The 21,414-nt window shown below is 43.8% G+C and overlaps 1 protein-coding gene across 1 annotated transcript; it reads right to left on the bottom strand.

Annotated features, from left to right (window-relative positions):
* Window positions 1-388: 388 nt before the first annotated feature.
* Window positions 389-20,759, bottom strand: LOC119170627 (uncharacterized). The gene is made up of 5 exons (XM_075888509.1): window positions 20,600-20,759; window positions 20,185-20,272; window positions 16,699-16,770; window positions 3,211-3,273; window positions 389-552 (listed from the first exon to the last, which is right to left on the bottom strand). Exons 1-5 carry the CDS (start codon window positions 20,644-20,646, stop codon window positions 472-474), a joined length of 351 nt encoding a protein of 116 aa, XP_075744624.1. The 5' UTR covers window positions 20,647-20,759; the 3' UTR covers window positions 389-471.
* Window positions 20,760-21,414: the final 655 nt, after the last annotated feature.

The raw sequence follows: 21,414 nt of genomic DNA, 5'->3' as shown, positions 1-21,414 counted from the left end.
GGAACTGCTTTCGCAACGCGAAGAGTATAGCAACAACACCGACAAAAAGGTGCTACTTTGGAGGCGAGAGAGTCACATGGGGCATCTAAGCATCTTCGCAGACAGCAAGTTACCGAGGAGGCAAAGGCACGGGAACCAGCGGCAAAACGGCAAAGGTGACATCAAGCCAACGAACAGGTACCCCGGAGTTAAAGTCGCGTAAAGCGGCGACTCAGCGCGAGAAACACCTTTTGTACACAGAGCACACACAATCACACATTTGCTCGCCTCTGTGCCGTGTGCCAGGTGATGTACAGTGAAAACGATCTTCGGTGCTACAGCCACACTTTAGGATTCACTTTGTGGACATTCTTACATTTTTTCACGAGAAATAATATTGTCCCTACACTTTTCCTTCTGAGCAAAAATTTTATTGCTTTCCAGACGCATATGTGAGGTTAGCTGCATTACAAACGTCTTGTATAGGGAGTGTCATTCTGCCCTTTTAGGGATGCACACGTGTGTTCGCTTGTGGCAGGTACAATTTCGCGGACAACCACCGTCTTCGTTGCACTGAAAAAAAGGCAAAACACTCTGAATCAGAAAAAAAGTTCACGAGAAACACAGTGCTCTCATTTTGTGCAATAAATTTTGAACAAAAAAGTGACCAGCTGATTTAGGGAGACTCTTCATATATAAAGAAATGAAATGATTTCAGACACTGAAAAAAATACGTGGTATCTTCACTGAGAGATGCCTGAAAATCAAGTCAGTGTAAATAATGTCCTTGCTTTAGCGTAGATAACAGCCTATCATAGAAAGTTCTTCTTAAGTGGCACCTGTACACTTTGTTTTGTACTACCCGTAAAAATCATCGATTTCTTAAGTCCTCACGGAAGGATTAAAACATGGCCACCAAACACGTGTCAGAAAATAAAATTGTTCGAGCAGCTGGAAGTGGACTGCTTATCACAATCCTCTTTTTGAGGTTTATATGTTGTCTTGGACAACAATTTTAAACAGTGGTCTCAAAATTTAGTAAATCATTCATGATATGATGGTGTGATGTATTTATTTACAGAGGATAACGAATGCGAGAATTCAGGGAACCAGCCGATTACTGTTCCTCCTTTTCCATGCGCCCCTCAGAATTATAGCACCATAAAAGTCTCCATGTTTACATCTGTAATTTGAAGCGCTCAGAACGAACACCTATGTTTGTGATAGTTCTCACATTCGGATGGCTTTTGATAACAAATGAATATGTAGGGCAGTAGGGTAACCTAGGTGAAGGAATATGGAATCAGCCGCGACATTGTGGTGTTTCAAGCCTTCTATTTGGTTCTGGTACAGCGGAAGGCGTACTTCAGAAAGTCGTGGCCTTCTTTATATGTGCTAATTAGAAGCTCATCTCTCGAACACAATAAAAATAGTTTAATAAAGAAAGCTTTACCGCAATGTTCTAGAATGAATGTTCTCACTGTTCAGTGGCGAGCTAGAAAACAAAGTACTCAACAATTAAAAGAAACATCCTTCAAATATTACTAGGACACATTTCCATTATTCTTTATCTCCCAAATCCGACACAGACACATCACTGGGTTGCACACAAGTGTTCCATGGACACTCGCAAGTTTCGTAGGCTACATGTCATATAGATTGACAAAAACGAAGAAGTCTATGATTTGACTATGCAAGACAAATGTGGGAAGTGCGGGGTAGGTAACGACCTGCTCGTCGGTGAAACATGCAATCAAGTGCAAGCGACCTGATGGGCTCTAAAGGTGCAATGTGGTTTGGTGTCTAGAATGGCAAAATACATTTATTTTTTGATGCAGAGCTGCCGTCTCTCCTTTATTTTCGTTTCTTTCTCAATTTGATTTGCCTCACCAATGCATTACTACCCTCTATGATGCTATGTGCCACTTCGCACTGTACCCTCTGCTTTCATCGCACTCAAAGTCCTACTATCTTCTTCACTCTCACGTCTCTTCGCCCTTCTTGAATAACCATAGCACAGCTTGTAAAGTGCTCTCACTGGACACCACAAATCAACCGAAGGTCGAAAAAATTGAGGGACCCTTAATCTTCAAGTTTGAAAGTTGAACGCAATGGCGATATGCAGTCATTTGTGCGTACTTCAAATTCTAAGTGCATATATTCTTTTTTTAACTTGCTATGCACCCAATACGTCACCTTAAGGGAAAGGACACAGTAAAGTGTGTGTCTTGTGTACTAGTTGACCACTTTTTACTCTAGAAGTCATCATCATAATCACGTGTTCTGACGCCCGACTTACACTTTCGCTTGCATCACGCATTATTACTGCAACATTTCATGTTGTATTGTGAAGCTTGTTTGAATAACATGTTTGTTTGTAAAGCATGAATGTTACTTTAACTCCATTACGAAGCAGATGAAGTTATTTTCAATACATTACGAAGCAGACTTGTGGCTGTGTTGTAAATCAACTGCTTGCCACGTAAACGACCCGGGTTCAATCCGCACTCGTACTTAAAGTTTTTTACTATCATTTACATCTTTCCGAACTTTTCTGTTACAGACAAGATGGTTTTTCGCTCACAACCAACGACGCTGATAGGAACATCAGAGTTTCTGCAAAACGATCTCTTTAAAAGGACTCTGAAATACTTCTTCAAGTGACCGTTAAACGCACTCATTAAAAGCCCATTTACCTACGAATTCAGTGCCGAAAAAATTCAAACAGCCGTCCAGTTGGAGTGGAGTGACCAAGGTTTGTCGCGCGCTGCGGTCACAATCTTCCTTCTCTCGTCCCAACGAAAGCGCTGCAGGCTAAGCGGGGAGTAGACACGGGCAAAACCAATGTGTCACGCGCACCTCGTGCGCGTAAAGCATTCTTATCAGCAAACGGTTCTTATCAGTGTGACATGTACTTCTCACCGAATGGTTGATAAATAAGTTCTACCTGTAACTTTTAAGCTTCCTCCTTCATTTGTCGAGAGAATGAAAGAAATTTTCAGCCGATTTTGATCACTATTTGTTAATTGCTGGCTGCGTAATGCTCACTAATATTTGGCTGGCATATTCTCGGGAGCCTCCACTACCAATGTGTAGCGTTTAGTGGCCATACTCAAAAAGTGCTGTTGGGCCCGTGTATCACTCTGGCGGTCAAAACTACGATGATGAAAAGTACACGCGTATGTCAGTAGAACGAACTCACGAAAGCAATGCCGCGACAAACGTACTTACCCATACGCTCATAAGCTTTTCTTTTCTATTTTCTTCCTCCTCGCTTACATCCTCGTACTCGATCTAAAATGTTAGAGCGTACATAAACAACAAAGAATTACCACGCTTTTGTACAGATGTTATTAACACAAATTTTGTTTCCTCACCACTGAGCCCCATCAGCCACGGTGCGGGTGATGGGGCTCATCGCAAATGTGTAATTTAGAATGCGAGTTTATAAGTTTAAGCCGTTTAGAATTCCTGCAACGTTCATCAGAGGTTCTTAGTTTAAGGTTTCTGAAAGACAGAGGTGCGGTAAATCACCTGCCAGCTTTTGTCACTAAGCTATTTTTCGCTGTTGAAACAGCCTGCCCTTATGTAAATTGTCATTCATAACGTCTGTGCAGCTGTATATTGGATAATTACCTCTGAAGTTTCTTTTTTTTGTCTTATTTTATTTGTTGCTGTTCCTTTTTTCGGTCAGCCAAACAGGAGATGCTAAATAACCAAGAAGAATATCTCGGTTACTAAGTCACAGTCACTACAACGACCTTACCATGTTACCCGTCGGACAAAACTGGACCTACATATCTTCATGGGAGAAATATTCATTGTCTTATAAGCTTACAGAAGCAATCGGTAGCGGTAGGCAGAGTGCGCACACATTTGTTTTTGTGTATGTGGTTGTATATGCAAAGTCCTGGTCCAGGCAGGTCGCCAGTAGTATAAAGGTGCTACGATGCGCAGTTTAGAATATTTCTTACCTTCAATGTTTGAACAAAGCTTCAGACGGAATGCTTTATGCTATACGCGTTTTGTTAGTCATCTTTCGGGGCCCCGCCGCGGTGGTCTAGTGGCTAAGGTACTCGGCTACTGACCCACAGGTCGCAGGTTCCATTCCCGGCTGCGGCGGCTGCATTTCCGATGGAGGCGGAAATGTCGTAGGCCCGTGTGCTCAGATTTGGGTGCAAGTTAAAGAACCCCAGGTGGTTGAAATTTCCGAAGCCCTCCACTACGGCGTCTCTCATAATCATATGGTGGTTTTGGGACGTTAAACCCCACAAATCAATCATTAGTCATCTTTCGGGAGAGTAGACGAAGCTCTCATTTTCTTATCTACTGACACGTCCAATCGCATTGTCGCGTCGCATCCCTCAATTATGCGTGGAATGCAAAAAATAAACACGGCTTGTCTCTCCTCATACCAATCGACATTCCACGAGAGTAAAATGAGCCCTTACATAGGTAATTTCATGTTTACTGAATAGAGATATGGGAGAGTTAACACAACGTACAACGGTGCTTCCCAGATATAGCACCGCTGTATGTGAATTCACCCAATTTTACGCTTGGTGGCACATCTCCAACGCGACCCCTAACGTATATGGCAAATAATTAAACAAACAATTATGTTAGCTCCAGATGTTAATGTCTGCAATGTAATCAGAAAAAAAAGCGTGAAAGCCAGAAAAGTGACGCAGATTGAACACAGTACTTGTGGTTATGTCACGATCCCACGGAATATTACAGTGCGACATAACACACCCACGTGTAGGAAAATATTACGTGGCTTAGGATATCCTGCATAGCCCTGATGCAGTGATGATAAACTAGTGCCCCTTCCCGCTCGTACCGTTTCCATATCAATATCACTTCTGTGCCAAAAAATATTAGTTCCTTTAACACCAAGCGCATCGCAACGCCACAGCCAGACCACCAAACAATTCAGAACCGACCCAGACACACCTCATACGGACGTAGTCCACTGCAGCATACATGGCTTTTCACTGCCTACTGTTGTTTCGGCAAACAGCATTGGTTCATCACCTGTGCTCCTGTCCAGGTCAACTCGGCGAGCACGCGGAATCCTTCGTGGTAGCACTAGCTATCAAAACCAGAGAAGTTACGAGAAAGAACTCTTGTATTCTCACAGACTTTCGATTAGCCTGTCGTTCTTTGGCGTGCGCCTGCTTGCGTCAATAACCTCTTAAGTGTGACACTAGACCAAGAACACGACCTCATATATGGTTCCTCGAAGATATAGCAGTTACAAGTAATGATAGAGTGGACAGTGCAGCTCGAGCTATTACCATTGCCCACCCATAGACTCTCTCTCGTCGAGATACCCGTCTGCTAAAGGGGGCTTCCCACACCCCTACGAAATTTCAGACTATCAGTGTAGGCAACGAACATGACACTACCCCTCCCCAATCGACTGTCCTTAAAATAGGGCATGAGTGGCGCTGCCTGCAAACAAATACATATCTCCACTTGTGGTTTAAAACATGCGAACCACCCAACCGCATGCATCGGTTCTCTCCCGTGTTGTGGAAGACAGCCAACACTTGCTCACATTGCATGAAAAGTTCAGTTTTGGCCATGAAAAATCACCACGCCTCAGATTCCAGCGTCAAAGTTCAAGACGAAGCAGTACTCGCCAGTGAGAAAAAGGAGACTCAAGTAGCGCCTTTGGGTCAGGCGCGCCAGGCCACTGATGCTATTGGAGCCCTGGAGTAGAAGATCCACCTACAAGATTCCTACCCTTATTCTTTTTTTGAATGGGAAAGCTTCTTGAGGTTGAGGCTTGCCGTTTGTCGCGTCAGAGTCAGTCACTAGCACTCAAGCGCGCACTTGATAGCTCTCGCTGCATTCGAACTTGCCACTAAACGTGCACCTTTTCTCTCTCTCGAGAATCGACATCCTGCGCGCTTCGATAATATTACTATGACCAAAGAAAACAACGCGGTGGAGTGGAGGACCCACAAGGTGGTAGAAGCACGGAAGTGGAGGTCGCACGCCTGAGGCCTTGTCGGTAAGGGATGCTGCAGCCAAGCGCCTCAAGCCATTGCTACCTGAGGTTGGTGGCACCGATGCGTGCCTTAAGTGCGAGTTGCTACACATCAGTTTTTGCCACAGCTGCAAGGTTCTTGACCACTTGTGGTTCGATAACAATCTCCAGCAACAGAAACGAGCAATTCTGCGTCAACGCTATCGCTATTCCGCAGTGGAAGTTTGGCTCCAGCAGTCAAGAAGATCACAGTGAGTGCACGGTGTGCTCTACTTGCGAAGACACTTTGGTGACGGGAACAGCCGCCGCGATGAGCGCCATTTCGTCCACTCATCGTTTCCCGGCAGAGATTTCTCCATTCACCACTCACTTCGTGATTATGGCGAGATGTTTCTGTAATAAAAGCTTTTCCGTTGCATTTAAACATCATAATCGTATTATATTGAACGCTGACTGCGCCGTATCACTCTTGTTGGGTGGCAGCGATTCTTTTCCGCGGTAACGCACGCGAGGAACACGGTATTACCGCCAGGCCAGGCCGGCACGCATTGCAGGGCTACTTCAGGCTTGCATGGAAGTTCTAGCTACTCCATCGTTTGGACTTAGATCGCCACTTCACGGTGTAGTAAGGCACTTTGAAAATTTCACTTCTATAATACACGTGCCGAATGGCGCGGACGCAGTTCCACACGTCTTGCAGGCGCGAATCGCGAAGGTGATAGTGATGATAAATCAGTTAAATTCACAACTCCAAGATGGTGACACCACCTCGCAGACCAAGAGAACATTGCAATGAAACAGTGATAAAAAGCGCGTTTGTGAAGCCGCCAGAGTTTGTGGCAGCAGCGCAGCGCATAGCGTCTTCGGTATCTGTGGCTGCGAACCAACAAGTCGGTATCTCGATGACGGAGCTTCTTTGACACCGCGTTACTAAGGTGGACCACGGGGTTTATTCGTAACGTTGATGTGCGTTGATTATTAACACGACAGGGTTAACAATAAACACAAAGATAAGAGTTCATTAGCGGAATTTCATTGTACACGAACTGCACCATAGCAAACAAGCATGTCGATTTAAGTGTGCGCATTAGCACTTTCACTATTGAAAACAGGACACTTTTGATTATACCTGTCTCTCCATGTGAAGGTGGAATTCATCGAAGGAAGCTTCGAGAATAAAGAAAGGTGAGTGGCGTACGCTTGTGCTATGAACACCACTGATTCCGTATAAAATAACATGGTAATATTACCCACAAGTGTGAATGGGACAGCAGGCGCTCGTGGTATTGGTTATTTAAAGCAAAGAAAATGCCAAAGTAGTGGCGTTTGTGGTGTTTAGAAAATTTATTCGTGTTTAGATTTTTTACTCCGAGTGGGCTTTTGATGGGGGCGGACATGCTTGAAGCCCATCTTTTTATCTTCAGGTGGACGTTGAAAAACTCCTGCTGGTCAAAATTTCCGGGTACCTTCGCCATGACGTCTCTCATATTTATACCATGGTTTTTGGAGGTAAACCCAAAATATTATTTTTTTCGAGTTTAACGTGATAAAAACACAATATACTTTGATAGCCACCCACACCAGAGAAGGATTGGCCACCCTGGTGCAGTATCTGGCCACCCCCTGCCGTAGGCATTCGTCAATTAACTCACGGCCCTCAGTCCCCACCAGCTGCGGAGCAACTGACCACGGCGGCGGTCAGATCTGCATAGCAGCAGAGGGTGCTAGGAATCGCTGGATACGGACAGGCCACCATTGGAACTTGAACTTAGCAACGTTTAACGTTAGAACGTTATCTAGTGAGGGAAGTCTAGCTGTATTATTTGAGGAGCTAGAAGGCATTAAATGGGATATAATAGGGCTGAGTGAGGTTAGGAGGACAGATGAGGCCTATACTGTGCTACAGAATGGGCACGTCATTTGCTATCGGGGCTTGGAAGACAGAAGAGAACTGGGAGTAGGGTTCCTAATTCACAGAAACATAGCTGGCAACATAGAGGATTACTATAGCAATAATGAAAGGGTGGTAGGCATTGTAAATAAACTGAATAAAAGATACAAAATGAAGGTAGTACAGACTTACGCGCCTACATCCAGCCATGATGACGCTTCAGTTGAAAGCTTCTATGAAGACGTGGAATCGGCAATGAGTAAGGTGAAAACACAGTATACTATAGTAATGGGCGACTTTAATGCAAAGGTAGGGAAGAAGCAGGCAGGAGACCAGGCAGTAGGAGATTATGGCATCGGCACTAGAAACGCCAGAGGAGAGCTACTAGTAGAATTCGCAGAACGCAATAATCTGCGTATTTTGAATACCTTCTACCGAAAACGAGAAAACCGCAAGTGGACATGGAGGAGCCCTAATAGCGTAAATAAGAACGAAATAGACTTTATAATGACTGCACACCCAGGAGTCATGCAGGATGTGGAAGTGGTTGGCAAGGTAAGATGCAGTGACCATAGAATGGTACGGGCTCGAATCCGCCTAGACTTGAAGAAGGAACGACAGAAACTGATACGCAAGAAGCCAATCAATGAGCTAGCACTGAGAGGGAAAGTACAGGAATTCAGAGTGTCACTTCAGAACAGGTACTCTGCTCTTAGCGAGGAAACCAACCTTAGCGTAGATACAATGAATGATAATCTGACGAGTATCATCACGGAGTGTGCAGTGGAAGTTGGAGGCAGGGTAGCTAGACAGGACACCGGCAAGCTTTCCCAGGAAACGAAGAACCTAATTAAGAAGCGTCAAATCATGAAAGTGTCAAGTACAACAGACAAAATAGAACTGGCAGAGCTTTCGAAGTTGATTAATAGACGTAAAGTATGCGATGTAAGAAGGTATAACAAGGAGAGAATTGAGCACGCTCTGAAAAACGGAGGAAGCGTCAAAGCAGTGAAGAGGAAACTTGGGATAGGCAAAAGGCGGATGTATGCACTAAAGGACAAAGAAGGCAAAATAACTACCAGTAGGGATAGGATAGTTAAAATAGCGGAGTAGTTTTACAGAGATCTGTACAGTAGCCGAGACAACCACGACCTTAATACTATAAAACTAGCAGTAACCCAGACGACACCCCACCGGTAATGATAGAAGAAGTCAGAAAAGCTTTGGAGAGCATGCACAGAGGCAAAGCTGCTGGTGAGGATCGGGTAACACTAGATCTGCTGAAAGATGGAGGACAGAATGTGTTAGAAAAACTAGCCACTCTATTTACGAGGTGTCTCCTGACGGGAAAAGTACCAGAGTCTTGGAAGAACGCTAACATCATCTTTATACATAAGAAAGGAGATGACAAGGACTTGAAGAATTACAGGCCGATCAGCTTGCTCTCTGTAGTATACAAGCTATTTACAAAGGTAATTGCTAGCAGAGTAAAGAAAACATTAAAATTCAATCAACCAAAGGAACAACCAGGATTTAGAACAGGCTACTCAACAATTTACCACATTCATACTATCAATCAGGTAATAGAGAAATGCTCAGAGTATAACCAACCACTATACATAGCCTTCATAGAAAACGAGAAGGCGTTTGATTCAGTATAAATATCAGCCATCATGCAGACACTGCGGAATCAGGGCGTAGATGAAATATATATAAACATTCTGGAAGAAATCTACAGGGGATCAACTGCTACCATAGTGCTTCATAAAGAAAGCAACAGAATACCAATAAAGAAGGGTGTAAGGCAGGGGGACACAATCTCCCCAATGCTATTCACTACGTGCTTACAGGACGTTTTCAGAAGCCTAGAATGGGAACAGTTAGGGATAAGTGTTAATGGAGAGTACCTCAGTAACCTGCGCTTCGCCGATGACATTGCATTGCTGAGTAACTCAGGGGACGAATTGCAACTCATGATTACGGAGTTAGACAAGGAGAGCAGAAAGGTGGGTCTTAAAATTAATCTGCATAAAACGAAAGTAATGTACAACAACCTCGGAAAGGAGCAGCGCTTTGCGATAGGTAATAGTGCACTTGAAGTTGTAAAGGCTATGTCTGCTTAGGGCAGGTAATAACCGCAGAGCCTAACCACGAGATTGAAGTAACTAGAAGAATAAGAATGGGGTGGAGCACATTCGGCAGGCACTCTCAAATCATGACAAGTAGATTGCCACTGTCCCTCAAGAAGAAGGTATATAACAGCTGTATCTTGCCGGTACTTAGCTACGGAGCAGAAACCTGGAGACTCACAAAGAGGGTTCAACTTAAATTGAGGACGACGCAGCGAGCAATGGAAAGAAAAATGGCAGGTGTAACCTTAAGAGACAAGAAGAGAGCAGAGTGGATTAGGGGACAAACGGGAGTTAAGGATATCATAACTGCAATAAAGAAGAGGAAATGGACATGGGCCGGGCATGTAGCACGTAGACAGGATAACAGCTGGTCATTAAGGGTCACCAACTGGATTCCCAGAGAAGGGAAGCGGGGTAGGGGGAGACAGAAGGTTAGGTGGGCAGATTAGATTAAGAAGTTTGCGGGTATAAATTGGCAACAGCAAGCACAGGACCGGGTTAACTGGCGGAACATGGGAGAGGCCTTTGTCCTGCAGTGGACGTAGACAGGCTGATGATGATGATGATGATGATGATGATGATAGTGGAGGGTTTCGGATATTCCGACAACCTTCAGTTCTTAACATGCACCTAAATCTAAGTACACGGGCCTCAAAGATTTTCGTTTCTGTCAAAACTGCGGCCGCCACTGCCAGCGGAACTCTATCTCTTGATTTTAGAATTAGTAGTCGAGTTCCATGACCACTACAACAATGCGGCGGGGCTATTATTACCCTTATTTTATAATATGATCTTGCCATCGAGCACCCAAATACAATTGAGAACGTCATCGCCCTAGACCAATGCCTGAACCCGCTCCATTCCATGAGCCTTCGACATGCCTCCTGCGACGCTCGCTTTACTGGAGAGCAGACATTGCGAGCCTTTATCTACTCTATTGCCAGAAAGGAACTGCAGGGCCTTGTTCCGGGCAACCCAATAATTTTGTCTATCTGCACTTCTTTTCCGAACTTGCGTGAGATTGTCAAAGAACAACTGGCATCGATGACAAGGGTCGCAAACGCCCCGTATTTCGTGTCCTTTTTGTGCGCCTTCGTACGGAGGAGTAGCATCACGGGCCCCTGCACCAGTTGCGACTGTGCCTCGGACGTTGGATGTGACCGTTTGGCTGGATGTCAGCGCAGGCGCCAAGCCACCCGACTCTTAATTACGACTTCCGCACCCCATCTGCTTATACTGGGGCATAAGGGATCACATATACCGTTTTCGCCACTACCATCCACAGGACCAACGACGTGGCTATTCCGCTCGCGAAACAGACCTCGCCCCAAGACCTGATGCCTACGTTCCCAAAACGTATTCGTTCTCCTCACGTCGGTTGCCCTCCCCTCTACGATGTCAAGCCGTGCCTTGTGATCTCATTCCATCTCAACGGCATTCTCTGTCATTTCGGCGTACGTCATGACCCCTGCTTCCCGCTCTAATCTCTCGGGATAGCCACTCGGAAAACTAGAAGGTGCAGCTTTTTGAGGAGGAAGTGATTGTTATCGAAACGTTATTACTTATCTGTGTCGTCCAGCGAACTTACTGCCTGTTTGTGCGGCAGGTGTTCCTGTTGACGCCCTTATAGACACTGAAGCCGCTATTTTGGTAACCAATCAAGAATTGTGTTTTCATTTAAAAATGCTGACTGCTTATATCGGTCCCATGTTCTGCGGCACTAATGACCACCTAATTTACCCGACGGCACAGCGCACGGCTCGGGTTATAATACAGTTGTCTGTGCTGCCTTTTTTTATTAAATTTATGTAAGGAGAGGTTGGTTCCATTCGTGCGCCCATCAGTTATTCGTATGCTGGGACTCTTTGGCAGCAGCGTCTGTGGACACTTCATGTGGTTGACCCGTCATTCGTATTACGGACATTGAGATTACTTCTGCTGCCAACATTTCGTCGCACTAAATTGTCAAATCCTGCCTCCTAGACAAGAACACATTTTCACAATCACGTCACGCGACGTTCTAGACAGTGACGTCGCAGTTTTTTCTTGCCTGCACTACGTTTTTTTAAGAGATCGCCATTGTGTCTTTTCTAGTGCAGTTATCACGTGCTTTTGCAAGCATCACTACCTACAACACGGCGCCAGAATCACTAGTGTTGCCCGATTGGACCACTAATGCAAGGCTTACCGAGAAAACACTGGTATATCAAGTCACTAGCTAATCTTCTTTTTCATTCTCAAAGTCTATACCTACGGAGTGTTCACCTTTTACTCTCAGGTCCCTTTTTTTCAAACATCTTAATCCAACACAACCTTGTGCATTGCTGATGATAATATTGAAACACAAAACTTGCTTTCATATATTTTTTTTCAAGCCAATAGGGTCAAACAACACTGGCCGCTCATCGTATCGACGCCGATGGATTTCGCATCATTTCCCACCACCCTTGCCGCATGTCAGCTTCTGAAGAAAAGGCCGTAGAAAAACAAACCAAGGACATGCTCTCGCTCCACGTTACCAGGCCATCCACAAGTGCATGGGCTCTTGTGTCATGCTAGTTTAAAAGAAAGAATGACTCAGGGCGACTTCGGACAGAAAAATATAGCATTCAAAATAAGCACTCGTAATCACGTTTACTTGATGCGTTGTATCTACGAAGCTCTTGATAATTTAAAAGGTGCCGAGTACTTTTTGAGTCTCGACTATCGCTCTGGTTATTGGCAGATTCTGATGAACGAGTTTCATAATGACAAGACTGCGGTGACCACGTTAGATGGGTTCTTTGAAATAAAGTGATGTCTTTTGATGTCAGCAACAATAGAATGAATGATACGGTACTGCGTGGACTAAAATGGAAAACCTAGGTCTGCTACGTGAATGACGTTGCCATCTTTTCGTACAACTTCTCACAGCTAGCACCTGGACCACCTAGGGCAAGTTTTCACGCGTCTAGCAAAGGCCGCTATTGAGCTCAAAACCAAGAAGTATTGGTTTGCAAGCCACAGCATGGAGGTATTAGGTCGCCTCGTCAGTTAACATGACGTTCAGTCCAATCTCGACTAGGTTGCAGTGGTACAGCACTTTTCTACACCAACCACACCCAAATGCCTTCACAGCTTATTTGAGTTAGCGTCGTAGTTCCGCCACTTTGTGCACAATTTCGCCACTATTGCGGCTCCTCTGCGCAAACTTCTGAGCGCGAGCACACCCTTTGACTACTCGGATGACTGTGAAGCCGCTTTTCATACTCCCAAGTGATGCCTTAAATCACAGTCAGTAGTTCGCGATTTCCACCCTGCAGCACCTACTGTGCTACGCATTGACGCAAGTGGACTTGGCATCGGTGCTGTCCTTCTTAACCACGCTTCAGAAGATCAAGTCATGGCCCACGCGAGCCATACTCTTTCTCCTGTTTGGCGAAATCACAGCATCACCGAACAAGAAAGTCTCGCCATCGTGTGGTCTGTACAAAAGTTTCGCTCTCAGTTTAACGGCCGGCATTTCGGAATTGTTAGTGAGCATAATGCTCTGTGTTCGTTATCATCTCTCACAATTTGCTGGGCGCCTTGGCCGCTGTGTGCCACGATTGCAGGAGTATGACTAGAGCCTCTCTTATCGGGCGGGTCAGCAACAGCAAAATACCGAGGCTTTGTCGCGTCGTCCACTTTCGCCAAGTGCCCAAGTGCCACCTTCAATATGTTCGTCACCATCCAGGCAAGTGATCAAAGAGATGGCTGTCGCTGCGAAAGACTTTGTTGCCTCGGCGGACCTTCTTTGATCCATAGATTCTGCTTCGTTCAAAAAGTCGATACCTACTGCCGTACAATCCTCGATCGGCTCGTTGGCTTATCTCGTGCTCCAAACAGCCGCTTAAGACGGCACTTCGCACATTTAAAGCTTCAAGATAGAACATTATGTCAGAAAATTTACCATCCTCATGTTTACCAAGAACCAATGCGTCCCGGTTGTTCCTCGCTAACTTCGTGTGCAAGTTTTACTAGCATTTCATGACGACGTGACGACTGGCCAATTTGGGTTTCTCAAGACTTACAACTTCATCAATACTCGCTCCTTTTGGTCTGGCCTTCCAAAATGTGTCACCAAATACCCCGGTTCATGCACGTCGTGTCAGTCCGAAAAAAATACCAGTTCTCTTCCTACGAGGCCATTGCAACCTCTACTCTGCCAGTCCACTCTCTTTGATTTTGTGGGCATAGACCTATACGGACCCTTTCCCCTTGTGCCCACCGGTCATCATTGGATTATTACTGCCGTAAACCATCTTACTCGCTACCCAGAGACGACAGCGCTTCCCTCTGGTGCTAACTATGAAGTTGCCGATTTTGTCCTGTGCGCCATAATTTTACGCCATGGCACCCCACCTCTACTTCTTAGTGACCGTGCCAAAACATTTCTTTCTCATGTTCTTGCTGGAGTCCTCAAGGCCTGTAACACCATCCACAAGACCACATACGCCTACTATCCAAATATAAATGGTCTCACAGACAGTTTTCACGGAACTTTGTCCAATATATTGAGAGGAAGATCTAGATAGGCGTCCCGCCATATGACAAAAAAAGGGAAAACTACTTTTTCCGTCACGTTATCGTATAATACCGCCATACACCGTACGACGAACTGAAGTCAGTTTTTGCTCGTGTATGACTCTGCACCGACATTTTTGTGGACACCACCTTCTTGTCTACATCATGTATTTCATGTTCGTCTCTTTCATAAGGGCTCGCTACTCGCGTCGCCCGCTGCCGGGAAATTGCTTGCACCAACACTGCAGGCAATAAGGACAAGAGAAAAGTTGATATTGATGTGAAACGTCGAGTTTTTCTTCTACACCCAGGCGGTGAAGACCGTTTTTTTGTGCAACTAGGCTCTGCTAAAAAACTTGTTCACAAATATATTGGTCCATACACTACGCTGCAACAAACATCTGACGTCAACTACCACGTCCCTCCTGTCAGCGCGTCTCCTCATCGCCGTCACCACCTCACTGAGTTCGCTCACTCCTCTCGACTAAAATCATAAAATTGGCGTTCCCACTCTTTCTAACTCACCACCCGCTTTTGCTAAGGTAGAAAAACAGTGTCAGCGCTTTGTACTTCATCACCTTCACCTGTATACCCAAACCAATTTAATGATCACCGTTGTTTGTCATGTGGGCTGGGATGCTTTATGATCTAGCGTGATTGAATTGAAATATAACCATGCTGGTGCCGTACTGTACGTCATCTAGCATTAATAGTAAACGTTCTATCTTAATTAGATACATTATTTCCCCCCTCCAGTATTTGTAAAAAGCGCCAACACACGTTAGTATGATGAGAAGGAAAGGTACAAGTGGTTGCGGGCGAATGAATTAAGACCGGAAAGGTGCCAGCGTGTGCGTGTAGAAGGTGGAGGGAGGTGTTTGTGTGTGCGCGCAAGCACGGAGTGGAGTCATGACAACTGAATAATCAACTGAAACTTTCTAACCTGCCAATCCTATTTCTAACAGAATAAATTGTGAACTGTGCAGAAGTTAAGCGAGTAGGCGGTTCATTCTCGGATGATAAAAAACGTAATCAGTATTACTCTTCATCGCCACTTATGTCAGCTGTGATGTTATTGACTACTGCTTTTTTCTTAATGCACTCTGCTGAGAAAAAATGAAATGGGCCGATGAGATTAGAAAAATAGGAGGTATAACGTGGCCGCAGAGAGCACAGAACTGGGTGAATTGCATCAACATGGAAAATGCTTATGCACAGCAGGAGGTCGCTTCAGGCTGCTGCTGATAATGATGCTTTCTTACTGCCGCCTCATATTACGCGTAATGTTTTCACGGCTTTTTTAACTTCGTCACGAGTTTCAATTTTATCTTTGTCAGCAGTAGCTTCTTACAAGGGTGGGGCACTTCCCACTCTCCTGGTAACCCTGCTGTTGTTGCCTTGATTCAGGTATGATTTCCGTATGCATTCTGAGTTGTCTGACGACACGTTTGGCAGTAAAGCTTTCGAGTACGCTAACAATTTTTTCATAACAAGGTCTACATAGCTTTTTTTTCATTCCACCTAATATAATTAAAATGTGCCATAAAGATAGCAGTAGTTAACGACACAATGTCACAGTAACAAAATTCTGTACACTATGTAAGCGGTAAATATGGCTTGTGAAATATTTCATGAAGAAAATATTTTAACTGTGGAAAAAGACGTACAATTTTCGCAGTTTTTACTGGGTGTAATAAGCAGAACTATTTTTTGCGGTCCTGCTTACTGCTAGCGGGGTTCTTTTCAAGGTTTATTGCGAATTCCCGTAGAGGCAGAGCGAAGTTGTGAACGATAGCAGAAAAGCTTCAAACGCAATCGCAAACGATTAGAAACCTTGTTACACAGTAATTTATGATGCATTACTTAGATCATAGAAATCTTTTTTATTATAGCATTATATTCAATAGAATAGAAACACCAAGAAAATGGAGCCGATGTACGTAGTTGTCTACTAATGTTATTTATGTAGGTCCAAAGTAGTATTTGCATTTACGTAGACATTTCTAAATGCTTCGGTATGCATTTAACACATTTGACCATGTGTTTCAGCATCAAATTGAGTCACCAGAAAAATCTCTTGCCACCATGTTAACCCTGCAGGCAGGATTTGCATAATTTCGACACATCTCCGCATTAACAATAAGTGTACTTACGTTCGGGTCATCTTCCAAATCAGAGTCATCGTCCGAATTGGAGTCAAGAGATCTCTCAAGAGGTCTTTCGAGCTGTAAGAAAGAAGAAGTATTTTCAGAATATTAGATACATTTCAACATTGAAGAATTGGCGTCGTGCGAAAGAATTTAAATCGCACAGCATAACAGAATACATCCCTCAGCAAGGTTGTAGAGGCCACACTGTTAAAAATGATAAAAAGCATACCTTCGTTATCAATGTGCTAAAGTAAATTTCATATAGAAACATGCTGCATCGTCGTTGTTTCAAACATATGTTAGATGAAGCAAGGCACTCAAAACTAAGCGAAAATACGAGACTTACAGAAGAAGTTTTAGGTGAAGGCCATCTCACAATTACGCTTATATTGAGCAGATCTGGATCACGAAATGAACAAATATCCTTGCCTCTTAGAGTTCTTTATAAAAAACACGTTACATGCCAGCGATTCATCACTACGCTATCACACATTTCTTACGTAATATACTAGTATATGTAGAAAGTTTCTTGATTACTTTCAGATAGATCCTTTTATTTTTTTAGGGGGCACAGGGGGCAATATGGGTTTAGTGGTATTACATGCATGACAAAAAGACATCGCTTTAAAACGCTGACTGCTTAGAAAAAGAGCCGACGAGACACGTCTTTTCAATTTATCGAGCCTTCTAGCAGCTGAAGATTCTCATTTACTTGTCCAGGTCATTGGTGCTCTGTCGCGAAGAACATCGGCCCCAGCTCTTCAATAACGACTTGGCCTCGCACGCGCCTTATACACTGTCTTTTCCAACGAAAACGATGTTTTAGAAGTGACGGTTGTTTTCGAAGTGAATGCTTGCGTGGAAGAATGCTGAATTTTTGGCACTATTCACTGACAGTGACATTTTGGCCCTAAGCTCTCTTCATAAGTTCCTGCGCTTCCACAAATATTTCACTAAAATACTGTCATCCAAGCCGCATGGTGCATAAGAACATGTTTTTTTACTATGTCAAACAGTTGCTTGCCAGTTAATGAAAACGACTCCTGAGGGGTTCATATAGCAAGGCTGAAACGCTGCTACGGCGCTTCTTTGGTGCCATCCTCTCAAGGTACAAGGTTCACAGTTTTATGCACGACGAATGTACGCACTGGAGCACATAGCTCAGTGTGCGCGTAAAAAATAATCATGGTAGCTTGGTCTGAGCTGTCCATTTTTGTACATAACCTGGCTGCTTTACTTGCGTTATTTTGTGGTAACTACGCATTCAGGAGAAAGAGATAATTGAACGTATTTTATTATCTGCCATTTTAACAAATAGATGTGGAAGCTTTTGAAAGAGTCTAACAATATTCTAAAATATATGACTGTATTAGAAAGAGAGCCTCAAGCGAATCGTGAACGTTAGAAGGACTTGATATACCAAAGCACACAAAATCAACTTCAAATTATTGGTCATGCTGGGTTCATTAGTCGGCGCATTCGTTATGTAACACTGTCACTTTTTGTGTGTTTTTGGGAAGATGTTTTGAGACTGCGGTCAAAGTAAACGCCAATTGTAAAGAAAATTTAGTTTTTCTTAAGGTGCTACAATTTATGCACGAAGAAGTGAGTAATGGTGATCAGAAAGGTCTAAGTAAAACCTTGGTCAAGATTGAAATACTTCTCAGTGAATGGTACTTAATTTTGAGTAATATACGTAACCCTTCAGGTACACAACTAAACGAAAAGAAAAAATACATAAAAAACAAAATAAACCAAACAAAATGACTAAAAAGAGCATGAAAGGGTATATATGCGATAGAACACAGTACAAAATGGAACGCAATGCGTAAACATGATATAAACGCTCGATATAAAAAGACTAATCAGTGTTCAGCAGTTCTTGCAGCTTCTACTAGGCGTAAAACTGTTGTTTATTTATGTTACTGCTTTTTTTCACGTATACATGAACATTATGCTGCAAATCGTCTCTCACCACAAGACATCAATTTTATTCATGTCATGATAACGAGGAGATGCTTGCCGCGCCTCTCCCCATTGAATTTATGTGGGGTTGAACGTCCTAAAACCACACTATAATTGTGAGAGATGCCATAGTGAAGGAATCTGGAAATTTTGACCAAATGAGGTTCTGTAACGTGTGCCCAAATCTGAGTGCACTGGACTACAGCATTTTCTTTTTTTATTCAAAATGCAGCCACCACAGCCGGGATTCGAACCCGCGACCTACGGGTCAGCAGCCGAGTGCCATAGTCACTAGACCACCGTGGCAGCGCCGCCTCTGCACACATCTTCTCTAATGCTTATTTACGTCGCCGCAGAGGTTGTAGACTGGCTGCAGAGCTTGGCTCCTGATCCCATAGTTAACTCCTCAATTGTTAGTAGCACTTGCTCTTCATGCCTTCTGTGCTTTGTAGCGCTAAATTCACAATGTCCTCCCTATCGCATGTGCTCTTTAGTATCATCGCGCACGTGCAAAGGTTTTCTCAGCGTGTCAGCGTAGACGCAGCATCTTAATTGGTGAAACCATGTGGAGTTCTACATCTCGATCAATGTTTTATATTACAAGTGGATGTCGCTAATGACTGTGATAACTTGCAGTGCTTGACACATCAGCTTCTCAGAAAGATGTGGACACCGCAGAACCTTTGACTCAGTTTTACTCAGCCCAAACTTAAGTGGTGGCTTAGCACACGTAAAATAAAAAGAAAAAAGAACAATGTCCAGGTATTCTGAGTTGGGCTTCAAAAATATTCCGTAGGCCACGATATATTTTATATCGCCATGCTCCTTTGCCAAATTTTGTTATAGCCCCAATACACGTTTGCTGTCTTGCGCTAACTACGCCGATAGACTATAAAACACGCCGAAAAACATATCTTGAGACCTTTCGATACTACTATGTGCACAACGCGAACATTACAGGTCGTTTTGGAACACACGTGGCTGCTAACGATAACGCTGGAACATTCGATGGCACATGCGGAAATTCCAACGCAGATCACCGCATTTCAGTTGGTCGAGGGCCAATTATCTGTTCGCCACTATCAGTGCCAGTGTGTATCGTTGTAATTAGTTTCTCGGTTTACAGGCTACAACTTCAGCCAAAAAAAGTTTCATTTTGGACAAGTCGTCTCTGCCTCCACCAATGTCACGACCCATGACAATATCGCGAATGTCTTTCACTGACTCTACGGAAGTTAGCGTGGTAATTTAAAAGACGTACCTTAAGTTCAATGTGCGAAGATTGAGGTTCTCTTCCCAACTGAGCAAGTAAAAACTGATGGCTGCTTGCTCTTATATAGCTTTCATATTTAACTATGCTCGATACTTTGCTATTGTGTTTACTTAAAAAACTTGCTGTGCAACTGTTACGCTCACACATAGTTGTTCATTCCTTTCCATGATAAGAATTGAACTCTTGTAAGTATATCAGCTGTTTTACGAATGGCGGAAATCAGCCTTAGTTCCCATCAACAAAGCACTCACTCTTGTTTCACGCCTTCGTCTGTGTTTTGGCTGTAGGCATTCCTTATAGCCTTTGGGCATTCTCCTTTTGCTTTCGCATCCGTGCCATCTGGAATGAATTGTTACGTCTTCATTAGTGAATGCGTTGGTGTACACTGTGTAGGTGCACTTTTGATGGAGGAACGAGGACGTGATACAAATGAAATATGTACAGTGCACAGCTGAAATTCGGCACTGGCGTATTGCAGCATACACAACACTTCATCTTCATGACAATCGCAGTTTTATCATTTATTTCACTTTTGGCCACTACTGACGAAGTCCGTTACGGCCCACAGCAAAGAGAGCTACACACATGTTCAACGTGACTTTCCAAGCGTTTTACTGTATGTGAACAATGATTGAAAAACTTATGAATTTCGGTAAGCATACTCACAGAACAACCAGAAAAACGATGAGAACGCATAACAGCAAGCCTTTCATTTTTTATAGAGTTTGTTGAGCGTAAGGTATCACATACAATGATGGCACTTTCTTATATACTTGTTGCCAGTCTAACACAATGGCTCAATTAAATCAATTTAATTACGAGTACGACTCTTTTTTCATGCTGCAAGGCCCATACGCTCATCACGAACTATACTCAATCATGCGTACTGAAGCGCAGTTTCAACAACAAGGGCACAGTAATGTCCTTGTGTATGCAATGAGCTTAATTGTTCAACCGTGCAACGCTATTTTTATTCACCCCACTTGCGGTATTGACTTAGTAAATGGTACTCTTTGTTCTTATGTGCAACAAAAAATACATTCATATGTGACAGAATGAACTTTCGCCGGGGGTGTGAGCGGGCAGTAATCATTAGACTGCCCTATCTTGAACCATCGAATTAGCAGAAAAAATTTGATAATCTAGCCAGAATTAGCTACGCTGTGGAAGTGAATTTTACTAAATGTTGCCCCGCATTTGTAAAAATAGTAGTGGCATCTTTAATTAGGCCACAAGGCGCTAAAATATTTTGTTTTAAACAAAATTATTTATCATCATCATCACAACCACAGCTGAGTTGTGTGCAAAACTGTATTTCGGGAGGGGGCGACTCCTTGATTTAGGTTGGGCCGGGTAGGCAAATGGTCAGCCCCAGACCACGCCCTTAGACGGCAGGAACAATGGTTCGAACATGTTCTGGCATTACAAGTGGTCCTTTAGTTGCTTCTGCCACGTTCTACTCAAAATCTTATCAATCTCAT

The sequence above is a fragment of the Rhipicephalus microplus genome, chromosome 3 (genome assembly GCF_043290135.1).
Source record: "Rhipicephalus microplus isolate Deutch F79 chromosome 3, USDA_Rmic, whole genome shotgun sequence".
NCBI classification, from domain to species: domain Eukaryota; kingdom Metazoa; phylum Arthropoda; class Arachnida; order Ixodida; family Ixodidae; genus Rhipicephalus; species Rhipicephalus microplus.
This window is presented reverse-complemented; position numbering and strand designations above follow the sequence as displayed.